Source organism: Crocodylus porosus, unplaced genomic scaffold, assembly GCF_001723895.1.
Source record: "Crocodylus porosus isolate Cpor-Errol unplaced genomic scaffold, CroPor_comp1, whole genome shotgun sequence".
NCBI lineage: Eukaryota > Metazoa > Chordata > Crocodylia > Crocodylidae > Crocodylus > Crocodylus porosus.
This window is the reverse complement of record NW_017728935.1, coordinates 3,787,025-3,809,212: the sequence shown is the minus strand read 5'-3', so window position 1 is coordinate 3,809,212 and position 22,188 is coordinate 3,787,025. Positions and strand designations below refer to the sequence as shown.

At 57.6% G+C, this 22,188-nt stretch overlaps 1 protein-coding gene across 1 annotated transcript in view; it reads right to left on the bottom strand.

Moving 5' to 3' along the window:
* ITPR3 (inositol 1,4,5-trisphosphate receptor type 3) overlaps positions 1-22,188 on the bottom strand; it is a 66,505-nt gene that overhangs the window by 22,328 nt on the left and 21,989 nt on the right. Inside the window, exons 4-32 of the mRNA XM_019546707.1 lie at positions 21,057-21,143; positions 20,349-20,507; positions 19,920-20,018; positions 19,700-19,783; positions 18,336-18,482; positions 17,551-17,646; positions 15,983-16,033; positions 15,209-15,351; positions 14,334-14,433; positions 13,730-13,890; positions 12,221-12,362; positions 11,311-11,472; positions 10,613-10,785; positions 10,042-10,161; positions 9,088-9,270; positions 8,121-8,372; positions 7,576-7,720; positions 7,080-7,227; positions 6,175-6,371; positions 5,842-5,971; positions 5,061-5,118; positions 4,595-4,760; positions 3,879-4,043; positions 3,247-3,315; positions 2,842-2,967; positions 2,050-2,172; positions 1,510-1,710; positions 706-957; positions 145-270 (exon numbers count right to left, since the gene is read on the bottom strand). Of these exons, the coding sequence (XP_019402252.1) occupies positions 145-270; positions 706-957; positions 1,510-1,710; positions 2,050-2,172; positions 2,842-2,967; positions 3,247-3,315; positions 3,879-4,043; positions 4,595-4,760; positions 5,061-5,118; positions 5,842-5,971; positions 6,175-6,371; positions 7,080-7,227; positions 7,576-7,720; positions 8,121-8,372; positions 9,088-9,270; positions 10,042-10,161; positions 10,613-10,785; positions 11,311-11,472; positions 12,221-12,362; positions 13,730-13,890; positions 14,334-14,433; positions 15,209-15,351; positions 15,983-16,033; positions 17,551-17,646; positions 18,336-18,482; positions 19,700-19,783; positions 19,920-20,018; positions 20,349-20,507; positions 21,057-21,143 (4,065 nt within the window). The remainder of the gene's footprint in view (positions 1-144; positions 271-705; positions 958-1,509; positions 1,711-2,049; positions 2,173-2,841; positions 2,968-3,246; positions 3,316-3,878; positions 4,044-4,594; positions 4,761-5,060; positions 5,119-5,841; positions 5,972-6,174; positions 6,372-7,079; positions 7,228-7,575; positions 7,721-8,120; positions 8,373-9,087; positions 9,271-10,041; positions 10,162-10,612; positions 10,786-11,310; positions 11,473-12,220; positions 12,363-13,729; positions 13,891-14,333; positions 14,434-15,208; positions 15,352-15,982; positions 16,034-17,550; positions 17,647-18,335; positions 18,483-19,699; positions 19,784-19,919; positions 20,019-20,348; positions 20,508-21,056; positions 21,144-22,188) is intronic.

The window sequence follows — 22,188 nt, the reverse complement described above, 5'->3', positions numbered from 1 at the left end:
ACCCCGGCTCTGAGGTTACCGAGAACCGCCGCGGAGCCTGAAGGACCATCAGCTTCTTGGTCTCCTACTTCCCAAGGAAGAGCTACACGGTAGCCTCTGCCCCATTACCCCACCCTGGCATGCACTCCAGCCCCTGCCACGCACCCTGGCCATGTCGAGGGTGAAGTTCTCGAAGAGAGTCCAGATGTGGTTGCTGGTGTAGATCTCCTTCATCTCCACCTCCGTGTCCACGTAGCAGTGGTTGACAAAGTTCACATACGCAATCTTCACCTGCGAGGGAAGGGAGGGCCCAGGTGCGAGTCAGCCAGGGGCAAGAGGGGCAGAGACAGCATCTCCTGATGCCACCAGATGGGTCTCCAGGCCACCAATGGAGCTGCCAGGCAGGAACCGTGAGCCAGGCCTCCCCTACCCCTTCCCCGAGTCTCCCTCCATCTCCGAGCCTGCTTCCCTTCCCCTCGCTCCCCTTTCCCACCTGCTCTCCTTGCTCCTCTTGCATCTTTCCTCCATGCCGTACCATTATCATGGCGTTCCTCTGCCCTCCTCGTCCTGTCCCTCCTCTCCACTGCCGCGCAACCAGGACCCCCTGCTCCTCTTCCAGGCCCCCTTGTCTCATCAATGCCGCTTGCCCCTTCTCTCCTGGTTGCTCATTAAAACCTTCAACCCCCCATCATCTTCACTGGTGCCCATGCCCATTCGGGCCGGTACCTCGGTGATGCAGTCCTCGTGTGTCACCACCCGCACCACATCCTCCAGCGGCAGCAGGGACGTGCACTTGATCTCCGTGTACACGTTCTTGCCCTCGGCACAGGCGGCCAGCAGATCCACCAGGGAGATGTGATACATGAGGGGGCTATTCTCCTCCACCCCGTCCCGAGCTGCCGTCATCATCTCCAGCAGGGTGACCAGGGACGCCTTGTCATTGTAGAAAACCACCACGTCGTCCCCGGCGTTGGTCAGCTGTGGAGAAAGGGCGACGGTCAAGGCTTGGAGGAGAAAGGGCGGATGGAAAAGCCCTGCGAGGAAGCAGCCAGCTTCTGCCTCAGCGTAGCAATGAAGACAGGCAGCGCCCTTACAGTGGCATTTTCCAGCATAGGGGAAAAACACCCGAGCTGAGGAACTCCCTGCTGCAGGACGCGACTGAGGCAGCCAGCTTTAAAAAACCCCCACAGAGCCAGCCACGAAGGCCACTGCCTCTGGACCCCAATGTGAAACCTGGTTCTCGATGGGGATGAGGACCCCGCAGCTGCCAGGCTGTCAAGGCTGACAAGCCTGAAGTGAGAGCCAGGCACAGACTCAGAGGGGACAACCTGCCCCGACGGGGACCCCCACCCCGCATGGCCCAGCTCCACGCCGAGTCGTGGCAGCCAGCCCGGACAGATCTGAATGCCCATCCTGCGGGCTCTGGCATCCCCCCCCCAACACCACGCCAAGGCGCGCAGGCTGGAGCTGAGGGAGAGGGGGCACACTGCCCACCCACACGCACTACCGACACCTCGGAAAGGCTCTCACCTCCGTCATGATCATGTCCTGGCACTTCTTCACGTACTTGCCCTCGGCCTTGATGATGGTGTGCAGGAAGTCGAGGTACTGCACGTGGCGGCCGTGGGTGGCCAGGCAGTGGATGAAGTGCTGCAGCACCGGCTCATTGATCTCCGAGCACAGCTGGTAGTTGTTCAGGAAGATGTGCTGCATCGTCTCGGCCTCCAGCAGCTGTGGGCAAGGGGCCAGTGCCTCGGTGAGGTCAGTGGGCCGCGCCAAGCCCTGGGGACACCTAGTTGCTCTCTCAGCCCCGCTGCTTCCCCCTCTTATGGGTCTCCCCTCCACTCTTCACCATCTCCTGCCCCTTTCTCCCTCTCCTGCTTGCTCCTGGTCTCTCTCTACTGTCAATAATATCTGTAACCCTGTCCCTTCCCTTTTCCCACATCATTCTCCTAATACCTCTCACTCACCCCAGCCCATGCCCTGACACCTCTGCTGGGTTGGTAAGAACTTCCCTCAACTTTCTGCGGCCCAGGCTTGGGTTCAGCCAGGAAGCCCCTTTTCCCTTACCCCGGGGGTGAGGAAGAGGTTGAGATGCTTGTGCAGAAGGGCCTGGTTCTCCTGGTTCCCAGCGCAGAACTTCTGGAGGAACTGGTGGGTGTATCTCAAAATCTCCATCATCTTCACGTCGCCCTGAGCACAGAGGGGAAGAGAAGATCACTAGTTCCAGAGGAAGAGGCTGAGAAATTCAACCCAAGGACAGTCACCACTGTCCTGTGAGATAACGTTCCTTCGGGTTACATTGCTTCAGATCAAGGAGCAGAGAAGCAGGGTTGGCAAGGAGCTTGCATCCACTGCTGGGGTGAAAAGGACACCTAGCCCCATGGAGAGTACTGTACAGGTAGGTGCATAGGACATGGGGTGTAGGTACCCTGTGACAACCAGGCTACCAGACTCCTCTGGTCGGTCAAAGCCTGTGTTATGACATAGGACATGCAGGGTACAATTAGAGATGCCCTCGTCCAGCCCCCTTCACCCAAGATCTCAAGCCACTTTGCAAGGAAGGATAAGAGTTTTTATCCCCATTTTACAGAGAAGATAACCGAAGCACAGAGAAGTGAAGCGACATGCCGGGGCCATGCAGTGAGTCGGTGGCCAAGCTAGAAAACAGGTGTCCCAGAGTCCAGTCTGCTTTCATGCTTATGCACACTGCCTCTGGCCATCCAGTATGCAGGAAACCACCGGCCAGCCCAGAGCAGGTGCGTGCCCCACAGCTCTGAGACAGCCCAGCAGCTTGGGCAACCACGGAGGCCACTGCCTGCCTGTCCCACCCCACCTGCTCCCCAGCTTTCCTGCACCCACCTTCTCATAGGGGATCTGCAGCAGGTCCAGCATCACTTTGTGGGCGTCCATGTTCTTCAGCAGGCGCTGCTGCTTCTTGCGCACCTGCTCCCCAACCCCGCACATTTTGTTCAGCCGCTCCAGGATCTGGAGGGGGAATCCACAGGGAAGGGGGGCAGCTGTTAGGAGACCCACCCACCACAGGACATCCTGGGTTCCTATGAAACGCAGCGTGCAGGGAGCTGTACGTGCCGTCCCCACACCCACTCAGCGCCCCCCCAGCATGAGACCTGCCTTTGACTTTTAAATTCACAGCCTTTGATAGCTTAGCAGGGCTTGGGAGGGACACAGGTCTTGAACTCAAGCCTTTCCATTCATCTGCGGAAGCTGCCAGGCCAGCCCCTTCTCCCAGCTGCTGTTGCTTACCCCTTTAACTATCCGGTAGTTCTCACTGCTCTTCTCCCCCGGGACGGTGACCTCCTCGTCGGCTGTGTGCTAGGAGGGAGAGGAGAGCAAGGAATACCCCTCAGCCCCTTTGAAGGCAGGAACTCAGCATGAAGACTACGCCCGAGCGACCCGCCCAGCCCTGGCATCGCTGCCATAGCAGCAATGAAACTGGCCCTTTGGGCTTTACTCACACTTCAGGGCCAAACCTTGCCCCTCAGTGATGCCAGCACGAGTCTGACTTGGCTCAAGTTCCTCCCAATGGGACCCATCCTGATCCCAGCCCCAGGCAACTGAGAGCAGGAGCCAGCCTTTGCCACAGTCTCTCAGGGCTGCTTAAAGCCCATCCCGAGAGGCACAAGGCTGGGACTTCCCAAGACGAGACCCCATTCGGGGCCCCCTGCCCTTCACAGAGATGAGGGCTCCTGCCAGCTTCCCCAGCATCAGCTGCAACACTGCAGTCGGCTCAGTCGTGCTGACTCCGGGTGCCGAACCCAGAGCCTGCAAAGAAGCAGCACCCATCAGTGCCCTGTGCTGGATCTGAACAGAGGGGCCCGGGGCATCCCTGCCCCTGCCATCCCCCACAGTGCAGAGAGATGCTCAGGCTGTCATACCTCTTTCTTCTCCTTCTTGTTCCCTTCCCCTGGCTCGTCCCCCTTGGAGCTGCCTTTCTTGTCCACCCAGAGCTCTGACTTCTCCACCATGGTGCGTAGCTTGTCCAACTCTGACTTGATCACCTTGTAGTTCTCGACGTCCTGCGCTGAGATCAGGAGCTGGACCTGCGGGGATATCGCCCGGAGAAGATCAGCCTGCTCTGCCACTTGGGAACCAGCTTGCAAGGCAAACCCACATGCGGGCAATGCCACCTCCTTCTGTCCCAGCTCCTCGCTTCCCTCCCCCGGCATACGGTCGTCACAGGTGCAGTTCCTCACTGGAACAGCTGCTCAGTCCCGCAAGGACAACTGGAGCCCTGCAGGGTTTAGTAAGGCTGTTGCAATGTCCCCCATCAGGGTACTCCGAGGAAGGACCCACACTAAGGGCACCTCTTGAGCTGGACAGAGTCTGAGCATTCAACCACTGCTGTCAAAGCGATGAGACTTTTATGCTGTGGGCACGTGCCAGCCACTTGTGGATGTTGTTTCCTACTTCACTTCACACCACGGCCACCAAAGGGCTATCCAACTCTGCTCTCCTCTGGTCTTGCCCAACTTGGGCTGCATTGGTGCTTGCATCTTGGAAGTGTGGCCCCTCTCTGCCCTCTGGGTGCCCGCTTGCACATCCCCCTCTTCAAAGCCAGTGGGGCATGCCAACTACCTCCTCCCCACATTACCTGCTTGAAGGTGTGCAGGACCTCCTGCCTCTGGCTGAAGTGTTTGAAGAGGAGCTGGAGGGAGCCGGAGATGAGGGGCGGGTAGTCGTGCATGGTCAGGTGGATGAGCACACGCAGAAACATCCTCCCGCCTTCGTCGTCCACCTCCAACATGCTGCTCGACTTCCTGGAGACGGCAGGAAAGAGCCGGACGTTCAGCACAACCCTCCCCTTGGTGCAGAAGCACTGGATTCCCTCCTGCTTTATCTAAACCCCGTGCGATCCTATTCCTGTCCTTGCAGCTGGTGAGGCCTGCTAGGTTAACTGCAGGACTTTACTGAAGCTCCCAGCCACACAGCTTCTCTGCTACCTGTGGCTTTCACTCTCCAGAACTGCCTCTGTTCAGAGGTGAAAGAAGAAAGACTTCTACTGGGAGCCTCCACAGACAGATTCAATGGCCCCTGGAGAGAAGAGCCAAGCAACTTACCCCACACCAAACATAGCCTCTGCATGCTCGCCTATCCGGTCCAGGTTCATTGCTGCACCTGAAAGGGGCAAACCAAAGGGATTGTGGAGGGCATTAGACCAGTGGAAGGGAATAAGGGGTTGGGTGAGACAGGAGCACCGAGGCAAATCATCTCAGCTCCCAGCTGACAGTGAGGAAAGGGATCTCCTGCCCTGCTGAGGTCCAGATGGGCTGTGCTGTTTACCCAGGTCTCTATGAAGCTGCCCATCACTGGTACCTGCCTCAAGGCCTTTCCCTAATCATTTTTCACCGAGCCCCCAACTCCTCCTCTGTGCCCATGCCCTGCCAGTATCGCACTGGAAAACAGGATTTGATGGGAAGAGGCTTTAACCTGATTTAACTTTGGCTTTAACGATGGCAGTGACAGGAACTGGCAGCACAGAGGGAAAACAGGCCAAAGGAATAGGAAGATACAGCCTTTCATTTACTGACCTGATACCAGAGCGAGGGGCACCTTGGACGTACAAGAGCCAGGCAGACACAGAGCAAAGAAAGTGTTTTCCCAAGCCACTCATTTCCTGCAATCTGCCTTCTCCAAACACCCCGGCTGGACCCCCCTGGACCAAAGCACCTAACAGTCAAAGCCAGGTCCAACCTGGCACACAGAGCACCCTGTACCAGTTAAGGGAAGCAGAAAGACCCCACGAGCTATTCAGCTGACAGTTAACATGCTCTGTGTGGTTCACTGAATCTAAAGCTGTACTAGGGCCAACCGGATGCAAAGGGACGTAAAGATAGTTACTTGTGGAGTCAAAAGCCGGAGCTGTCCCATCGGCAGCACTATCCTGCATGGGGTACACTTCTACGAACTCCTTCTTGAAGACGGAGAGCAGGTAGGAGATCCTGTAGTCTAAGCGCACGTTCAGGATGAACTGGGGCAGCAGGGCAAGGAGAGCAGAAGTAAACGTCCTCTCCAGGCAGGCTGAATCTTCACAGAAATGTCCCTTCCTTGCACCCCCGCCCCACACTGGCCACTGACACCGAAGCACTGGATTCTGCCACTTCCCCGTTACGTCCCGTCACCCCTTCCCTCCCAGCTTCATAAACCAGGTGCTGCATCACCACGAGGCCCCACCTGCAAGATCTCCAGGATCTTCAGCTTGGTCTCCATCACCACGATGTTTTCATTCTCTATGGTCCTCCCTCTGTCCACCTGCTCAGGGGCTGCCCCAGCGCTGAGGCTCGGTGGGCTGAAGATGGACTGCTTCCTGCTCAGCACCATGGTGGACATCATCTGGCCAACACCCTGGATGGATCTCCGCACGTTCTTTCCTGGGGAAGCCGCAGACAGCTAAACTTCAGTACGCAAAAGGGGCTACGGCTGGGCTCCCAGTGCCATGCTGGGGCTCTGGTAAGAACCTACCCAACTGTCCCCCGGGCTGGAAACTCCACCGCTGGGCGGGATTATACAAAAGTAGGGCCGGAAGGGACCTTGTGATCACCTTGTGATCATCCTGGATGAAACCATCCCAGCAAAGTGTCTGACTAGCCTGGGAAGCGGCATAGGATTCATCCAGTGTGTCCACTTCAGCACTTATTACTAGTACAAGGCCAAATTCAAAGCTGGCTACCCACTTGGCCCACACCCTCAATGAGTCCAGGGGCTCAGCAAGCCCCCTCTGCCCCTCCATCTTTACTCGGGCAAAGCCCCCACGCTGAAGTCGGCGGGAATCTGCTAGAATCTGATTTCAAGTGTGACTCCTTCCGGCAGCACCACAGACAGACGTGGCGCTCGGCTCTCGGCATCTTTGGCCCTGCTCAAGCTGGGAAGTGCCAAATATTTCATGCCAGTCTGTCCTCCTAAGGGGTGAAATCCAGACAGCCTGGCTTCTGGCTTGGTGTTCTGGGTGCCTGCGGCTCCCCTTGACGTCCGCGGGGCTGAGGACAACGAGCATCTCCAAAAATAATCAGGCTTTGTTTGGGATCATCCGTGACACGAGGGGAGCAGGCGGGTACGGGCCAGCCAGCGGGGAGCCTTACCTGCCACGTCATCGCTGTACATGGCCTGCACCATCAGCTGCGGGTTCTGGACGCAGTCTATGATGCCCAGCAGAGTCCGCGTCAGGCGCAGCAGCTCGCTGAAGCTGTAGAAGCCAAAGTAGATGAGGTTGTGGGCAAGACTGACGACCTGAAGGAAGGAAAGAAAAACTCCAGACCTTTCTGGGACCAAGACAGCCGAAGAGGAAAGCTGGAGAAAAGCTTCCTAGGATGCCCGCCAGCGGGAACGGGCCATTCCAGGAGGGCTGGCCAGCCTGCCCCGCCGACAGGAGCTGTCTCTCAGGATAGCGTTGCCAATGGGAGACCAAACTGATAAGAACTGCCCCTTATATTTTATTAGTCCTCTCTACAGCCAGAAATAATGCACCGTCTCTTGAAGGTCCTAAGGGCCGTGGTCTGTTAAAATGTCCCCTCTAAGGCTGGCTTTTAAAACCCTGAGGTGCGTCTCTCCACAACACAGCCAGCACAGGTTGCTCACCTCAAAGGTGAGCTTGTTCTTCTCCTCGTTGGCGAAGGGCACTGCCTCGCTCACCACGTTGTTGAGATAATCCTCCACGAACTCCATGGTGTTGGCAAACTTGTTCTTCTTGTCATCCCGGGAGGCGTTCAGGTTGGAGTCGTAGCTGCGGAAAGGAGAGCAGCACCCTAAGCCTGCAGGAGGGGGGCTCGTCTCCCCTTTCTTGGGACTCTCCGGCTGGAGGAACAGCACCCAAGGTTTGGCCGTGAGAGCAGCCTCCCCTGGCCTGCTCCTTGGACGTGATTCAATCCTGATTTTGAGAGGGGAGCTCCATCTCCAAGGCCTTGACACTGAGGCAATTAACAAGGAGGCTTGATTAGGCCAGTCCTGTCGGTGGCCATTGTAAGGACAGGGACCTTTGCTTGCTAGCTGGGCCCTAACAAATCTCATTCCACACGTGCCACCAGCCCACCTCCAGACACTGCTGCAGGTCAGACGTGGGCCAGGGAATGTCCCCTGTGTTGGCTTGTCCCCCCGTCCCGACTGGAAATACCAGTGCTCCTCACTCTTTGATGGTAATGGCCGTGGGGATCTCGGTCCACAGCCGTGCAAACTTCACGGGCATCACCAGCTCCTGGGGATCCCTGTCCACATGGACGTGCAGCATGAGGTGGCAGAAGGAAGCCCGGAGGTCAAAGGGCAGCATTTCATCCGCCATGCAAAGGAAGATCAGGTCTACGCCCAGCTGCTGGGAGATCTCCTTGATGGCCAGGTACTGGCGGTCCAGGCACATGCGGGCAAACAGCTTCAGCTGGTACCTGTGAGGGGTCCACAGAGGAAGAAGGAAGAAAGGGAGTGAGGAAGGGCAGGGGAGAGGGAAAGAGGAGGAGAGGAGAGAGGGAAGGAATTGAGGGAGAAGGAGAGATGGAGAATGTGGGGAGGAGGGTTTATTGCATCTTTTGAGGAAGAAACAGGTATCATCTGCCCAAGACCAGGCTGGGTCTGCGCACCAGACCTCCTCCATTCCCTGCCATGCCTCTTCTCTAGCTAACAAGGGCCTACCTGGGTGTGAGAGAGAGACTAAGAGCCCCATGAATGCAACCCAAGACACCACTGGCGCCACTCGCTGACTTTCCATCGGCTCCCCGTGTGCAGGGGGAGCCGCTGAAGCAGGCACCAGGCTGAACCCACGCAACCTCCTGCCTTGCCTCCTCTTCCTCCTTCCCCTGCACCTGTGCAGCGTCCCACAGTCACGCACATTTAGTGAGGCCTGTCAGAGTAAGGTCAACCTCACGAGCAAAGCTGGGAGCACTCAGAGCGGGTGCCCGCGCCTCAGCCCCTGCCGGAGGGATGCGTGGCCAGACTCACCCCCAAAGAGGAAGGGGAGCAGTGAACAGGACTGGGCTAACATGAGGTCTCCTGGGAGAAATGTCAGGCCCTCCCATGAAACAAGGAGGTAGGTTTTACCCTTGAGATGCCGCCCTGCCCCATCTTTCCACTGGAAGAAGGATGCAGACGGCTGCATGGCATTACCTGTAGTAACTCAGGACATTCTCGTCGTGGGCATTGCCCGCCCGCGCTTCCTGTGCCAGTTGCCTGATGCTTTTCTCATGATGGTCATTGTTCTTGTCTGTCCAGGTCAGCCAGACCTCCTCCTCCGAGTACTCAATGCTCAGGTACTCATGCGTCTGAGACAGCTCCTTCACCGGCCTTAACCTACCAGTGCACCAGGGTGATAGAGACCATTAACCCCATTGCATGGATGAGGAAACTGAGGCACCGAGTGGAGTTTTGACCTGCTAAAGACCACACAGGGAATCAGGAATCCCAACCACGGCACTGCCCAGAGCTTGGGCAAGCCTGTGTGGATGCCAGTGTGGTGTGAGCAAGCTGAGCAATGCCAAGAAATGCTTTAATTGTGCCTTAGTCAATCCATTTTGGGAAGTTCCCAGAAACCCAAGGCTCAGAGTCCTAGGGCCACTCATCCATCATGCACTTTCATGGCCCTCCTCACTGCAGTAGCCGGCACCTTGAAATCCTCGACCCACCCGACACCCCAGCAAGGGAGAACAGGGCTGGGATCACCACTTCCGCATGGAGAATGGAGGCACAGGGCAGATGCGGTACGATTGCGGGCGAATTGCATCAAGTCAGTAAGAGAGCAGGGAACTGAACCTGGGATTCCCGAGCTCGGGTTCCCGTGTTACCAGCTCAGCCTCCAGACTTGAGAGAGACGCAGATTATCCCACGCGTGCAGGGGGGAAGCCGAATAGAGAGATCTGGTAACTTCCCCGAGGCAGCTGTCGCCACGCCATAACCACGCGACCACCTTCCTCTGCCCTCCTGAGGCCAGTTTACATCTCCAGGGGCCCCGGCCCTACAGTTTTACCTCATGCCCCAGATGGAGGAGGGATGCTTCCTTGAACCATCCCTGCAGCTCAGCCCCAGGGGGCTGGGAAAGGGCTCTGTGCCTCCTTGGCTACTCACTCGGTCTTGATGAGGATGTCACTGTTCTTGGGGTCCAGCACACACTTGCAGATCAGCTCCTGGGTGACGGGGATGGCAATGTGGTTGGACACGCACAGGTCCGAGAGGTAATCTAAAAACCTGGGGTGTGACAGCAGAGCAGTGCTTAACTGCAAGGCAGGGGGGAAATCAGCTGGGGGCAAGGAGATATCCCACTGGGCCCTTCGTGAACCCAGCCCGAGGGAGCAGGTGGCCGACAAATGACATCAGAAACATCAGCATGTGATCCCAGCTGACGGGAAACCCAGCTCCTACCCATGGTCCTGTCCCTCCCTCCTGCATCCCAGGAGTTCGTGTCCGTCCCGATATAAAGTCCTACCATGCAAAATGCCCCCTTTACAACCTTATGTTTCTGCAGCCCAGGGACCTATAGTGCAACACAGCAATGCTCATTACACCCCGACGGCTGCAAATGCCAGGGCAGAGGAGTGCGAGGACTCGAGAGCAAAAAGCAGATTCCCCAGCTTTCCACCCAGGCCCCCGGCTGGAGCCCCAGGACACAGTGACCGGGAGGCAGTGCCCGCGCACCCACCTGGGCTCCCGGTTCTTCCGCACCAGGCTGACGAAGGTCTCCACCTCGGTCTTGGTGATGTGCTTCTCCAACAGCTTGCGGTTGTTGTGCAGCAAGGCAGTGATGGTGTCCTCTGCCAGGATGTCGTAGCCAATCTGGGACTGCATCATGCCAAACTGCTTGGCGATGTGCTCCTGCAGCGGGGTGGGAGGAGAGACCGGGGCTGAAAGTCCAAGCACTGGCAGTGGGCAGTGACCCATAAGAGGGGCCTCCGCACTATTCAAAGCACGACTCAGCCCCCTTCTCTTTTTCAGGGCTTCACCGCACAGCCCCTGGCTCAGCAGGGAAGAAGGGCAGGGCTCACCCTACCCGGCAGCTGCCCCTCCAGCTGCAAACAGCAGCTGAGAGGGAGATGCAGGGTAGAGGGGATCTATCCCCCATGGGGATGACAGAGCAGATCCATGGATGCTCTGTACCTCCATGTCACCCAGGCCACAGACACCCCCTGGGAACCAGAGGCAAATACCTGCCCTGTGTGATCACACAGACCCTGCCTGCTGCCTCGAGGCAGGGAGGCATCGTGTTATGATGCGACTGTACAGCGCCCAGCACAACGGGACTCCCATCCCCGAGAGGAGCCTCTCGGGTACCATCCGTTATAGATCCCGGCAGTACAGGGGGAGGGTAGGATGACCCGCAGCCGTGGCGCACAGACCCACCTGGTTCTTGCGATAGTCGTCCTGGGAGTGCCGCAGCACGCGGTAGCACAGGCGGAACATGTACTGGTAGGGGGCGTTCTTCTGGTCCGACAGCTCCTCCAGCCTCACCAGCGGGCCTTCCCCACCCTTGTCCTTGAATGGCGCCTTCAGGATCCCAAAGATCTGCCCAGACACACAAAGAGAAAGCTGGTCAGGCCCTAAGTTACCTTCCACGGCCCCCTCCCCGAGCTGGTCCTCGCCCCTGCAGAGATGGCAACTCGTGTGTGGCTCAGCTCGTGCAGGGGCGAGCAGGGCCAGACCCCGTAAGGCTTTATTCAGCCACGTCAAGCAAAGCAGCCCCAATTCATTAGCTCAGAAGGAAGGGGGGCTGGAACAGCAGCAGGAGGTCAGGCTGACGCAGAAGCGGGGGCTCTGGGAGTGCGAGGGGCTCGGGACTTGAGTAGCGTAGTGGAGATTGCGTGGCCCTGCCGAGGGCGTGCTGGGAAAGGGGGAGGCCGAGCAGGGGGGCTGCAGACAGGGCCTAAGTAGCATCAGAGGAGCTGTGGGTGGAACAGCGGGAGGCTGCCGGTGGGACTGTCTGGCACGGGTCGGAGAGAGGGAAGGAAGCCTGCACGGCCCCAGCACAAATCATGTCTGCTCTTTGGCCTATGTCAAAAGCCCTTTATTTCTGTGGTCTAATTCCTCCAATTTAAAACGCTCCTCACTACGTACCAGTGCCCGCATAGTGCACCGGCTGGCTGCACGGACCCTGCCAGCATTCCCCTCCTGGCCTGCCTGCCCAGCCTGGCCCCAAAGTCCTCATGACACACAATTTCCCTTCCGGGTGGTGAGATTTGCAATGGCTGAATCATCCGGGCTTGGACCCAAATCCTTCCCCTGCGTCCCCTCCACTCCCCAGCCCGCTGCTCACCTGTTTCAGGATGTTCTGCTCCCGCATGAGCTTCTGTCTCTCCCGGTTGGGTTTGGTCACGAGGATGTCCAGGACATTCTGCCCGTTGTTGGGCACATCGCTGACGAAAAACACCAGGTCCTCCAGGAGCTGGATCACAAACCTGCAAACAGGACAGGGGACAATAGCCAAAGCAGCCAGACTCTCTGCGCCCTGCCAGGGACCCCAGCAACAGGGAGCATGAATCATCCTCGCCCCCAAGAATAACCCCCAAACCTTGTGTGATGTCTACGAAACACAGGAGCCAGGTCAGGCTCTGGGCGCGCTTTGCACAGACCCCGAGTTGGAAGCTACTGCCTGACCATCTTACAGCCTGGTTTATGCCCTGGTTTACCTCCCTTACAGCTGTTCCTCCCAAATGAACTACAGAGTATAGCCTGGACTCCAGGGCAAACATCCTCCCTTTTTTGAGCCAACTCATGGAGTCTGGAAAGATGAGAAGGGGTCAGGACCTGGATTATGAACATCTCTTCCTCCAGACGAAGCCAAGTGTGTGGCACTGTGCAGTGCGAGGGATTCAGCTCATCAGCGTGCAGGAGGGCCCGCCAAGGGGAAGTGGCTCGGTATGTCACAATCTGTGTTTTTGTTAGGAAATGCCAGGAACCCACCCCACTAAAACAAATTCCTGTGACCTCCTGCTATGACAGCCATCTCCGTTTGCTTTTCTTGCAGCGTGGGAGAGGCGGATGGAGGCCCGATGCACAGTCCAGCTGCCTCGCTGCACGGCCGGGCAGCAGCGAGCTTTTGAACGGGCCACTGGCACAGATGCAAGGCAGCCCTGCCACGGCACTGCCGCAAGAAGCAGAGCGGCAGGGACCCAGAGCCATCGGCACCCATCACGGGAGGGCTCTCCACGGCCGGCGGGGTACATACTTCACTGCTGACATAGGCCAAGCTAGTCGCCTTGCTGGATCCCACCTCTGTGATGGGGCAGGGCTCCTCACAGCCCCTGGGTCCCAGGGTGTGAAGATCCATTTAGGAGCAAGGCCCCAGACTGGAGGAGCAGAGTTGCCTGATGTGTGTGTATAGCAAGGGAAAAGGGCACGGCCGAGATGGAGCTAAGTGACATGCGGAGGAGACGCTGGCTGGAGTTGGAGGGTGAAGGGTTTTCAGCAAAATTAGGCCACAGACCGCCCATTCAGTACTTCAGGTGATGGAAGCTGCCAGGCGCCCTAACCTGAACCCCGAGCCCCGAAGCCATTGCCTCCTCCCCTGTCTTTAAGCAGACTCTGCTCCCCCCACCCACAGGCCTCTGGGTAGCCCTGGTTTCACCCTGGTTCCTAGAGCGATTAAATTACAATTTTAGAGGAAATGGGACTTTTCAACTAAAATCAAGAGGCTTCTGCTCATCCACCTCATCAGAGACAGCGCTCAAACAGCACAGTGTTGCGGGCAGAGACGTACCACAGGGGCTGACCCCAGACATCGCTGTGTTTGGACTGCAGTATGGGAGCATGGCCCGGTTCTTACCGCCGCTCGTTCTGGCTCAGGAAGCCCTCGTTCATCTTCTCCACCACGCTGGCCAGCATGGAGCTAGCATCGTTGGCAAAGTCCAGGTCTCGGATTTCTGACACCGGCACAGACAAGATGGCAAAAGCTTCTTTGTCCTCCTTGGTGGGGCAGGTCCCAAGCTGGAAAGAAAGAGAGAACCCAGCATTTCCCCATCTGCTCGAACCCCAACACAAGCATCTTCTGCTGGGCCAGATACACGCGGCAGCCTCTCCGCAGCATGCAGTAGGGCAGGGCAGGGTTCAATTCTGCAGTCCTGCCTGCCGCGAGCACTGCAGCATCCTCGCTGCATCTGGGGTGGGACACAGCGGGGCCACCTTAATCCACACCTGCTTGGTGGCCACCATCCGGTGCTGTATTGACTGCCTGGGCTGGGTTCTAGATTGCTTTTCTTGCCCTGATCATCAAGAACCCAGATGGTATTTCTGGGCCTCTGGGCACAAACTCTGAATGTCGCTTCTGTGCCAACAAGGTCGGAGGGGTACTAACTTCAGCAACCTAAGAGCAAGGAGGAGCAAATGTATGTTGGCAGCAGCAGCCCAGGGTGCTCAGGCGCTGAACGTACCATGAGACGGATGGGCCTCTCTTCGTCCACGTCAATGGGCACGTTGGTGCTCTGGATCCAGGTGTTGGTGCAGAGGTGGCGCAGCCTCACAAAGGAGTTTCTGAAACCACAGCAACATAGATTACAGTGTGACAGGGCTTTCCATCCTGGCCATGTGAAATGCTTCTAACCTCCCCCTGCTGAAATGCAGCCACCTCTGGGGTGCGGCACAGCATTCATGCTGCACCAAGTCTGCGGGGCTTCTTTTGGGCAGGGAAGGGAGAGAAGCAAAGCTCAGAGGAGCTCAGAGGAGCAGCTGACAGCTCAGAGGAGCAGCTGGCAAGGTTTGCAGGGAAATGAGGGCAGCCAAGCTAACCACCCAGCCTCCAAGGTGTAGTGGTGACCCCTTTTTATCTTCTACAAACATCAGGAGATCCCAAACACCCACGTCCTTGATCTCTGTATCACTGCATGGCCAAGACCCACCAGCTGATAGGAGCAAAGGGACCTACACCACTTCCAACTGCAGCTGGGTTTCCCTTAACAGTCCCCATCCAAGACCTGACTGGGCTCCAGAGCTGGACTTTCAAGGCTGTGACTACTTCTCCAGGCTCCCCACAACCTTCCTCCACCCCATACCTTGCTCCGAGGTGCAGCCAGCCTGCGTAAGGCTGGGCAGCAGAGAGAACTGGACAGCTGGCAAAGCTACCGATCCCCCAGCGAGGAGTGCAGGATGAGTTGGTTAAAAGGACCCCTCTGAGGTCCCTGCCCTTTGCTAGACAGCCATGCTCTCAATAGTCATGAAACCCTGTACGATTTGAGCCGCCCAAAGTGCAGGACTGCAAAGAGAACTGAACCCCGCGTGGCTGAGCAGGCACCCAGGCCTTTCCACATACCGAGGGACAAAGGAGTCCGTCTTCTGCAGCGTGGTGGGGTCGAGCTCAAAGAGGGAGGCAATGTCATTCCCGTGGGGTACGGCCACCAGCCGGTATTTGATCTTCTCACCCGTGTTCCTCCGGCTGGAGCGACTGGTCCCAACCTGCACCGAGGGATGAGGACATCAGCAGTGCTACTGAGCAGGAAGGCCCAGGCAGCCCACGGACCTCTCCGTCTCTCTCACACACACACACTCGGGTCAGGAGGGCTACTCTAGATTTGCAGCAGGCACTCAGACTAGGCGGTGTCCGCGCTGCACCGAGCTCAGTCAGAAGGAGACTAGCAGACTAAAAAGCACAAGTGCAGTGAGATGCATGCCATTCACCAAGCCAGACCCATCTCCAGCACTCCCCATGTCACTTAGTAGAAGAGCTCTCCCTTCTCCTGGGCATAGGAACGCATTTTTTCTCTCACCACCCTCTCCCAGCCCGATGTCCCAAAGTCTCGAGGCTGCACGGCCGCCCCAGGCAGCTGGATTTCAATTTGTCAGAATAATCCACAGGGCTTCAGCCTGGGACCAGCCCTTGAGGGTGGCAAAGACACTAGACTGCTGCACAGAGATGACTCAAGCGACGAGGCATTTTCCAGTGCTTCCATGAGTACCGGGTGCTGCTGTTGTACTGGAGCTAACTGTCCCTGCAGGAACAACTGCCCCTGTTCTTAGCGCTGAAGCAGGAGATCATCTCCAGGCCCAGGTAGCAGCACTGCTGCTTGGCAGACAGAATCCAACTCACCGTGGACGCTGACTTGGGCTCGCTTGCATCTCCCTTGTAACTTGGGTTTTCCTAAACCATAAGAGAAATATGAAAAGAAAGGAAAAACAATCAACCTGCTGTGTCTGGCCCTTTAAAATTCCCAGCGGAGGGGTTCATCCCCTGTTATTTCTACCTGTTTGGTGCATCGTCCGAAGCCCAGAGCGCGGGCAGGGAAGGTGGAACAGCAGGGTTTAGAGAACCGAGTCAGGCGGCAGAAGAGCCTCGTGGCCCTCGCACATGCAGCGTGGGACTCCACTCCTACTGCAGTGACTGGGCCACGGACAGCGGGCAACAAGCCTGCCACAGCCCCAGCTCACAGGGCTGGGTGTACTAGCTTCGGCAGCGGGGACTGAGAATTCAGGTCCCAGAAGCCTCGCTGCTGAAAACCCGCCGAGGGGAACAGCTTACAGCTCAGAGGAGCAGCCCCATCGCAGCCCTCTGAGATTCAACGTGCTGGATGCTGCCGAGGGACGTTTTCCAACTCTCTTTTGAAGGCAGCAAAAATGCATCCCCCTCTTGGCAAAACCTGGCCGTGGCATTCTCCGTTCAGTGCTAACTATTGTTCCACTCACCATTCACTGGGAACAGATAAGGTTTCCTTCCCAGCTAGGAAGTACCTCCGTCACGGCTGTGCGACACCCTGCAGCAGCCCCCCTTCCAGGAGTCGCAACAGATATCCACGTGCCCCCTACAGCCGTGGTGCACCGGACAGGCACTGTTTTATCTCTGGAGGGGTGCACCTTAGTGCCATATGAAACCATGTTATATAAAGCTGGAGGCTTCTCTAGACTGTTACGAACAGCAGACCCCCCACCAATCACTCCACTGACTTGAGGCAAGTCCTTCCTGATAATCCCTTTCTACCTTCCCTGCTCCGATTCAACCACAAGATATGGGGACGAGTCAGGGATCGGTAGGGGAAACTCTCTGTCTTGTATTACATGGGAGATCTGAGCGAATAGTCTTCTTGGCTCCCTCTGAGTTATGAACAGGAGAGGTGCCAGGACAGCATTTGGCCCACAAGGGTTAAACGCTGCTAGCCAAATTCTGCTCTCGGAGCCATCCAGGCAATGGGGTTGCACTGGTGTGGCCCAGAATGAGCAAATAAAGGGCTGTGCGTGGAAAACACGCAGAGCCAGTCTGACAAGCGCATTCCAGCCCCGGGACACGGGGGTTCAGCTGGGAAGGTCTGAGCGCAGCACACGGACAAACAGCAGCATTGTTCATGGCCCCGCTCCGGGAGCTTGGCATCTCTGCCTCCCCGCAGGCACAGAGTTCAGGACTCTCCCATGAGCACGGGCAAGGCACTTTGCACAGAGGAGACACTTGAAGCAACCTGGAAACTGGGCGAGGGCCGAAAATGGTCCCAGAAACACTGCCTGGCTCCGAGGCAGCTGCACCAGGTGGGACGTGGGCCTCTGGAGGGGAGTTGCTGCTCTGCATTGCGAGCAAGATAACACGCCCTTTGCCATGGACTGTCAGGCTCTCATGGACTTCAAAGGAAGCAGGATCCCTCCCCACCCACCCAGCTCCCGCACCCACGTTACCTCTGCTGCCAGGTAGTTCCCAGTGGCGAGATGCTTGAAACGGTACAGGCCATTCCAGTGCCCGGCTCCACCTCGGCAAGGGTCGTGATGAACCACCTGAAAGAGATGCAAGGAGAGGAACGATGGGCTGAAGCTTTAGGCTCTGGCTTAGGATGGAGGAGAGCCTGGTGCAGATCCCTGCCCTGCCAAGGCTTCCTGTGTGATCCTGAGTCTCTCTGCACCTCAGTTCCCCGCGTGCACAACGCAGATCGTGGTATCACCCAGCCTCGCAGGCAGGTTGCGTGACACTCAGACACCGCGGGAATGGAGGCTATCCAGGTTCCTCCTGAGACAGAGACATGGTGAGGTGGGTGGCGATGGCTACGAGACATGCAGTTTGCAGCTGGAGACAGTCTCTCCAAAGCCTCGAGGAGCTCCAATTCTGGGCTGTGCTTTGGACCCACCACTAGCTCCCCATCCTTCCCCGGGACAGCACTGAAGCCACAAAAGTGCTGTAAGCCCAAAGCCTGGCGTCCCTAGGCTTGAAAGGTGCCGAGCCAGCCACGCACCTGGTCAGGAAACAGCGTGAGCTCTACAACCCATGCAGAGACCTGCCTGCCTCCACCACGGCTAAGCCCCGCTGCACAGGTCATCGGCTGGGCTGGAAGCTGGGAGCGTCAGCAAAGCAGGCATCCCCTCCCCTACCTCTGCAGCTGCCCCTGCTGCCTGAAGCGTGAGGCTGTTCTCCTCTGGGTGCGTGGGTTAGCAGAGGGAGAGCTAGCACACATGCTGCTCTCAGCACTCACCTCCACTTCCCACAGGGCGTTGGAGCTGGTGGCGGAGGTGGCCGACTGCCGCAGGGTGGTTCGGAGGAAGACGTGCAGCTTGCTCTTGTACTCGTCACAGGTGAGGAACTTCTCCTGCTCCGCGTGAAACAGCCTCACCACGTCCCCCTGCCAAGGAAGGACACGGAGGTGAGGCTGCTGGCACCATGACACGAGCGGCATACACAGCGAGGTCGTTTTCAGACTGCCTGGGTCCTCGGCCACCCCTTGAGCCAGCAGGACGGGTGGAGAATGGCCTCACCCATAACCCGGGGATCTGCTCAGCAGGGCTGTTCTGTCCAGACGTCCTACTGCGCCAGGGCCTCTTGCCCCCCCACTTCATTACGAGGGGGTTTCCCTCCTAGAGGGACAGAGAGCTGTACAATGCGTCAGCTCAGACTGGGAGTTGTTGGGGCTGGATGGTCTGGCACTGCATGTACACGCAGAATGCAGCAAGCTGGGACATGGCACTTGGCCGAGGCCACCTGGCACTACCCTAACGCAGGCAATGAAAGGACAGGCAAGTGGCAAGTGGTCTATAATGATCCCAGAAAGGTCACTGCATCCCCAGAGATGCTGCTGCATGTTACTGCAATTCCACAAGCAGTAGAGGATGGCTCCCTTCCCTGTGGGGGGCACCTGGACTGTCCCACCCCTGGCCTGAGGCTATAGAGGCAGCTGCTCTGGTCCTGCCCAAGGCACATGCAGAGCCCTGCTGGGGTCATATCTGCTTGCAAGTACAGGAAGGCTCAGCTGGAGGCCCAAGGCAGGGAGCATTGCCCAGCGGCTGGAGCAGAGCAAAGGGGATAAGTCTCCTGCGCTGCCTGCTACCAAGTCACTCCATTTCCACAGCCTCTTCGTGCCTCTTCAGTAAATGGGTGTCAAAAGAGTCACCAAAGGAGAAGGCAGAGGCTCAGCTAAGGAGTGTGCTTGTAGAGCGGCTGCAGAAGCGCTGGATGAGCCTAATCCCTGGTTCAAGGATGCCAAAGATAAGATCAAGAGCCCCTCCAGCTGAACAACAGCTTCCCCAGGGAGAGGTCCTTTCCCAAGATAATCACAGCACTGCCTGGCTCCTGGCCTGTCATCGGTGGCACTGTCTGTGTGCAGGACTGTCCTCGAGACCCGAGTGAGGACAACAGGGGAGAGGGTACCCAGGGGTGCATGCAGGTGGCTGGCCTTGGAATAACCAGCTCTCAAGCACTTAAAAGCGATAAATCCTCCCCAGGGGCAGAGCTGGTGTCTCATGCCTCCAGCATGTTTATGGATGGAGCAGAGATGGGGGGGACTGGCTCCCAGGGGCCCCGTCTGAGCAGCCCGGCACTGTTAAATGGATGTGCCCCCCTTACCCCTTTCAGCACTTCCTCCATGTGGTCCCGGAACTGCATGAACAGGTTGATTTTCCAGCTGGTGTTACAGTTCACCGAGTTCACCTGGGGAAAGGGGGAGCGTGAGCTTAGAGCAGGACCAAAGCGGAGCAGCAGAACGCCAGTCCCAAGCCACGGGGGAAGCCTGGATCCCCAAGTCACCTCCCAGCCCTGTCGGGGACTCCAGCCCTTCGCCCAGTACCTCTTTGCAGCCGGCGTTGTCGGCGAGTTCATAGCTGCTGGCGTGCAGCGGCTGCCCGGCATTCACAGGGTTCAGGATCACTTTGTCTCCCACGACTACCTGAGGAGGAGGATTAGAGTCGCAATCAAGCTCCCGGATCCCAGGGGATGCTGCAAGGGTCCCTTAACGCTCGACGAGAGCCTGCCAGGCCGTCCTCGGGATCACGCTGCCCTGCAGCAGCCCTGAGCTCAGGCAGAAGGAGAGAGCATCATCTGCTTCTGGCTCTGCCCCCAACCTCTGGCAGATCACTCTCCCCTTCCCATGCCTCAGTTTCCCCGTCTGCCTCACAGGGGAGCAGAGAGGCTTAATTCACTGCTCTTTGTGGAGAGCCTCAGCCAAAAGGCCTTTCTATCCTTTTGCTGACGCTTTCCGCAGCCTAGCCATGCTCACATTATCTCCCTCGCTCCTCAGTTTCCAGAACGGCTGGATGAAGAGCCAGGAGCCCTCGTTGCCCATAGCATCCAGCGTCACCCTCATGGCGTTCTTCTCCAGCAGGGCAGGGAGCCGCTTGTTCACCGTCAGGTACTTGTTGCTCTTCATGTGGAGAAGCTGGAAAAGCCAGTTGCCTCAGAGTGGAGTCCCCCAGTCCCTCCCGTGACAGCACAGCCCAGAATTAAGCTGGGAGCAGCCCCGCGGGCCAAGCTAAGCAGCGCGGACTGGGAGCCGGAGGCAACAGAGGCTCTGCCTGTGTCCGGCAGCCTCAAAGACTTGCCTCTCCGGACATTACCCTCTCTCTTCTCCACTTGGTTCTGCCTGGTCCTGGGCTTCAGCCCCAAACCCCCTCCACAGTCAGAGCTACAGGAGTGACCCAAGACTTTTAACTCGCGTGACGCCAAGTGAGAGTTGCAGGAGTGACCCAAGACCTTCAACTCACGTGAAACCAAGTGATTACCCCCAAATCTGAACGGACCTCAGAGGTAACCACCAAACCGGGTCCTGCGAGGACATGGGAGAAGGGAAGCAGGCAGCCATCCAGGTGGCTTCACTCCTTACTGCTGGGGGTTTCACCAGATCGTGACAAGAGCCATGCCCCCAGAGCGGGGCGCAGGCAGGGCCCAGCAACGCCGAACCGCTGGGAGGGATGCACGCACCCCGTACCTGTATGACGTTGCCGTACTTCACCACGTCACCGTGCACCTTCTTGTTCTCCGTATCATTCTGCTTCTGCTCCATCTGAGCCGCATGCTGTCCACAAAACAAGAGCAGAGGACCGTGAGTCCCGGCCTCGGCCCTCGGGGGGGAGAGTGAGGCCTCTGCTACACCTGAGATAGGTGATGTATTAACCGGTTATGTGCGCAATCAATTTAGACCGGCCACACGGGAAAGGAAGACTGGCCACATGTGCAAAGTACTTATCAAACAACTAAATGGTTAACTGCAAAATAGATGGAGACCAGCCACAGGTGCAAAGTAATAAAAATGACTCTCCAGCTATACAAAGAGCCAAACAGCTATCAAGTTAGTCCTTGACAATGTGTAACAACTCTAGACCTGGTTTCGTTTGAACGTGTGGCAGGGCCCTGAAGAAGCAGTGAGGCCACAAGGGCATCTCTCATCCCACTCCAAGCCCACAGGCAACTTCACTGAATCAGGGCTGCATTTTATGAAGCAGCCTGTAATTGGGGGCCTTTCAGTATCCGGCTGCTCTGCCTGAGACGCCTTGAATTGGCCTGGTCAGCTCTGCCCAAAGCCCCCTGGAGCTGTGGGTGAGGCCCAAGGAGGCTTCAATTGAGCACCCAGAAACTGAAGCACCCAAGATCAGAGGGGACTGGATGCGCTGGCCTCGCGCTTCAGGCCAAGTCAGCCCCAGACCTTTCCAAGGAGCTCCCTGTGAAGAGCCAAACAAGGGACCACGGGCTACCGCTTGGCGTCAGGCGGGTCTGAATATCAGGAGGTCCCAGCCGCTTCTCAGTTTGCAAGTGCCATCGGTCAAGTCTTGGGGAAGAAAAAAGGGGCAACCCCAGAGGTTACTGCATGTCCAAACTTGCTGGGTGGGGGTAGAAGATGGGCGCACAACAGCCAAGAAGCTGGGGGAACAACTGTGCCCGTTCTGGGCCAGGCGCCCTCCTCCCAGAAACACCCTTCTGCTTTGCATATGTATCAGGAGAATCAACATAGGCGAGACCACGAGGTGAGGAACAAATAATCACACGGGAAATGGCAGATTCACACAGGAAACTCAGGGATGCGACCATACCAGCGATGCTGTCTCTTGGATTCCCCGCCAGAC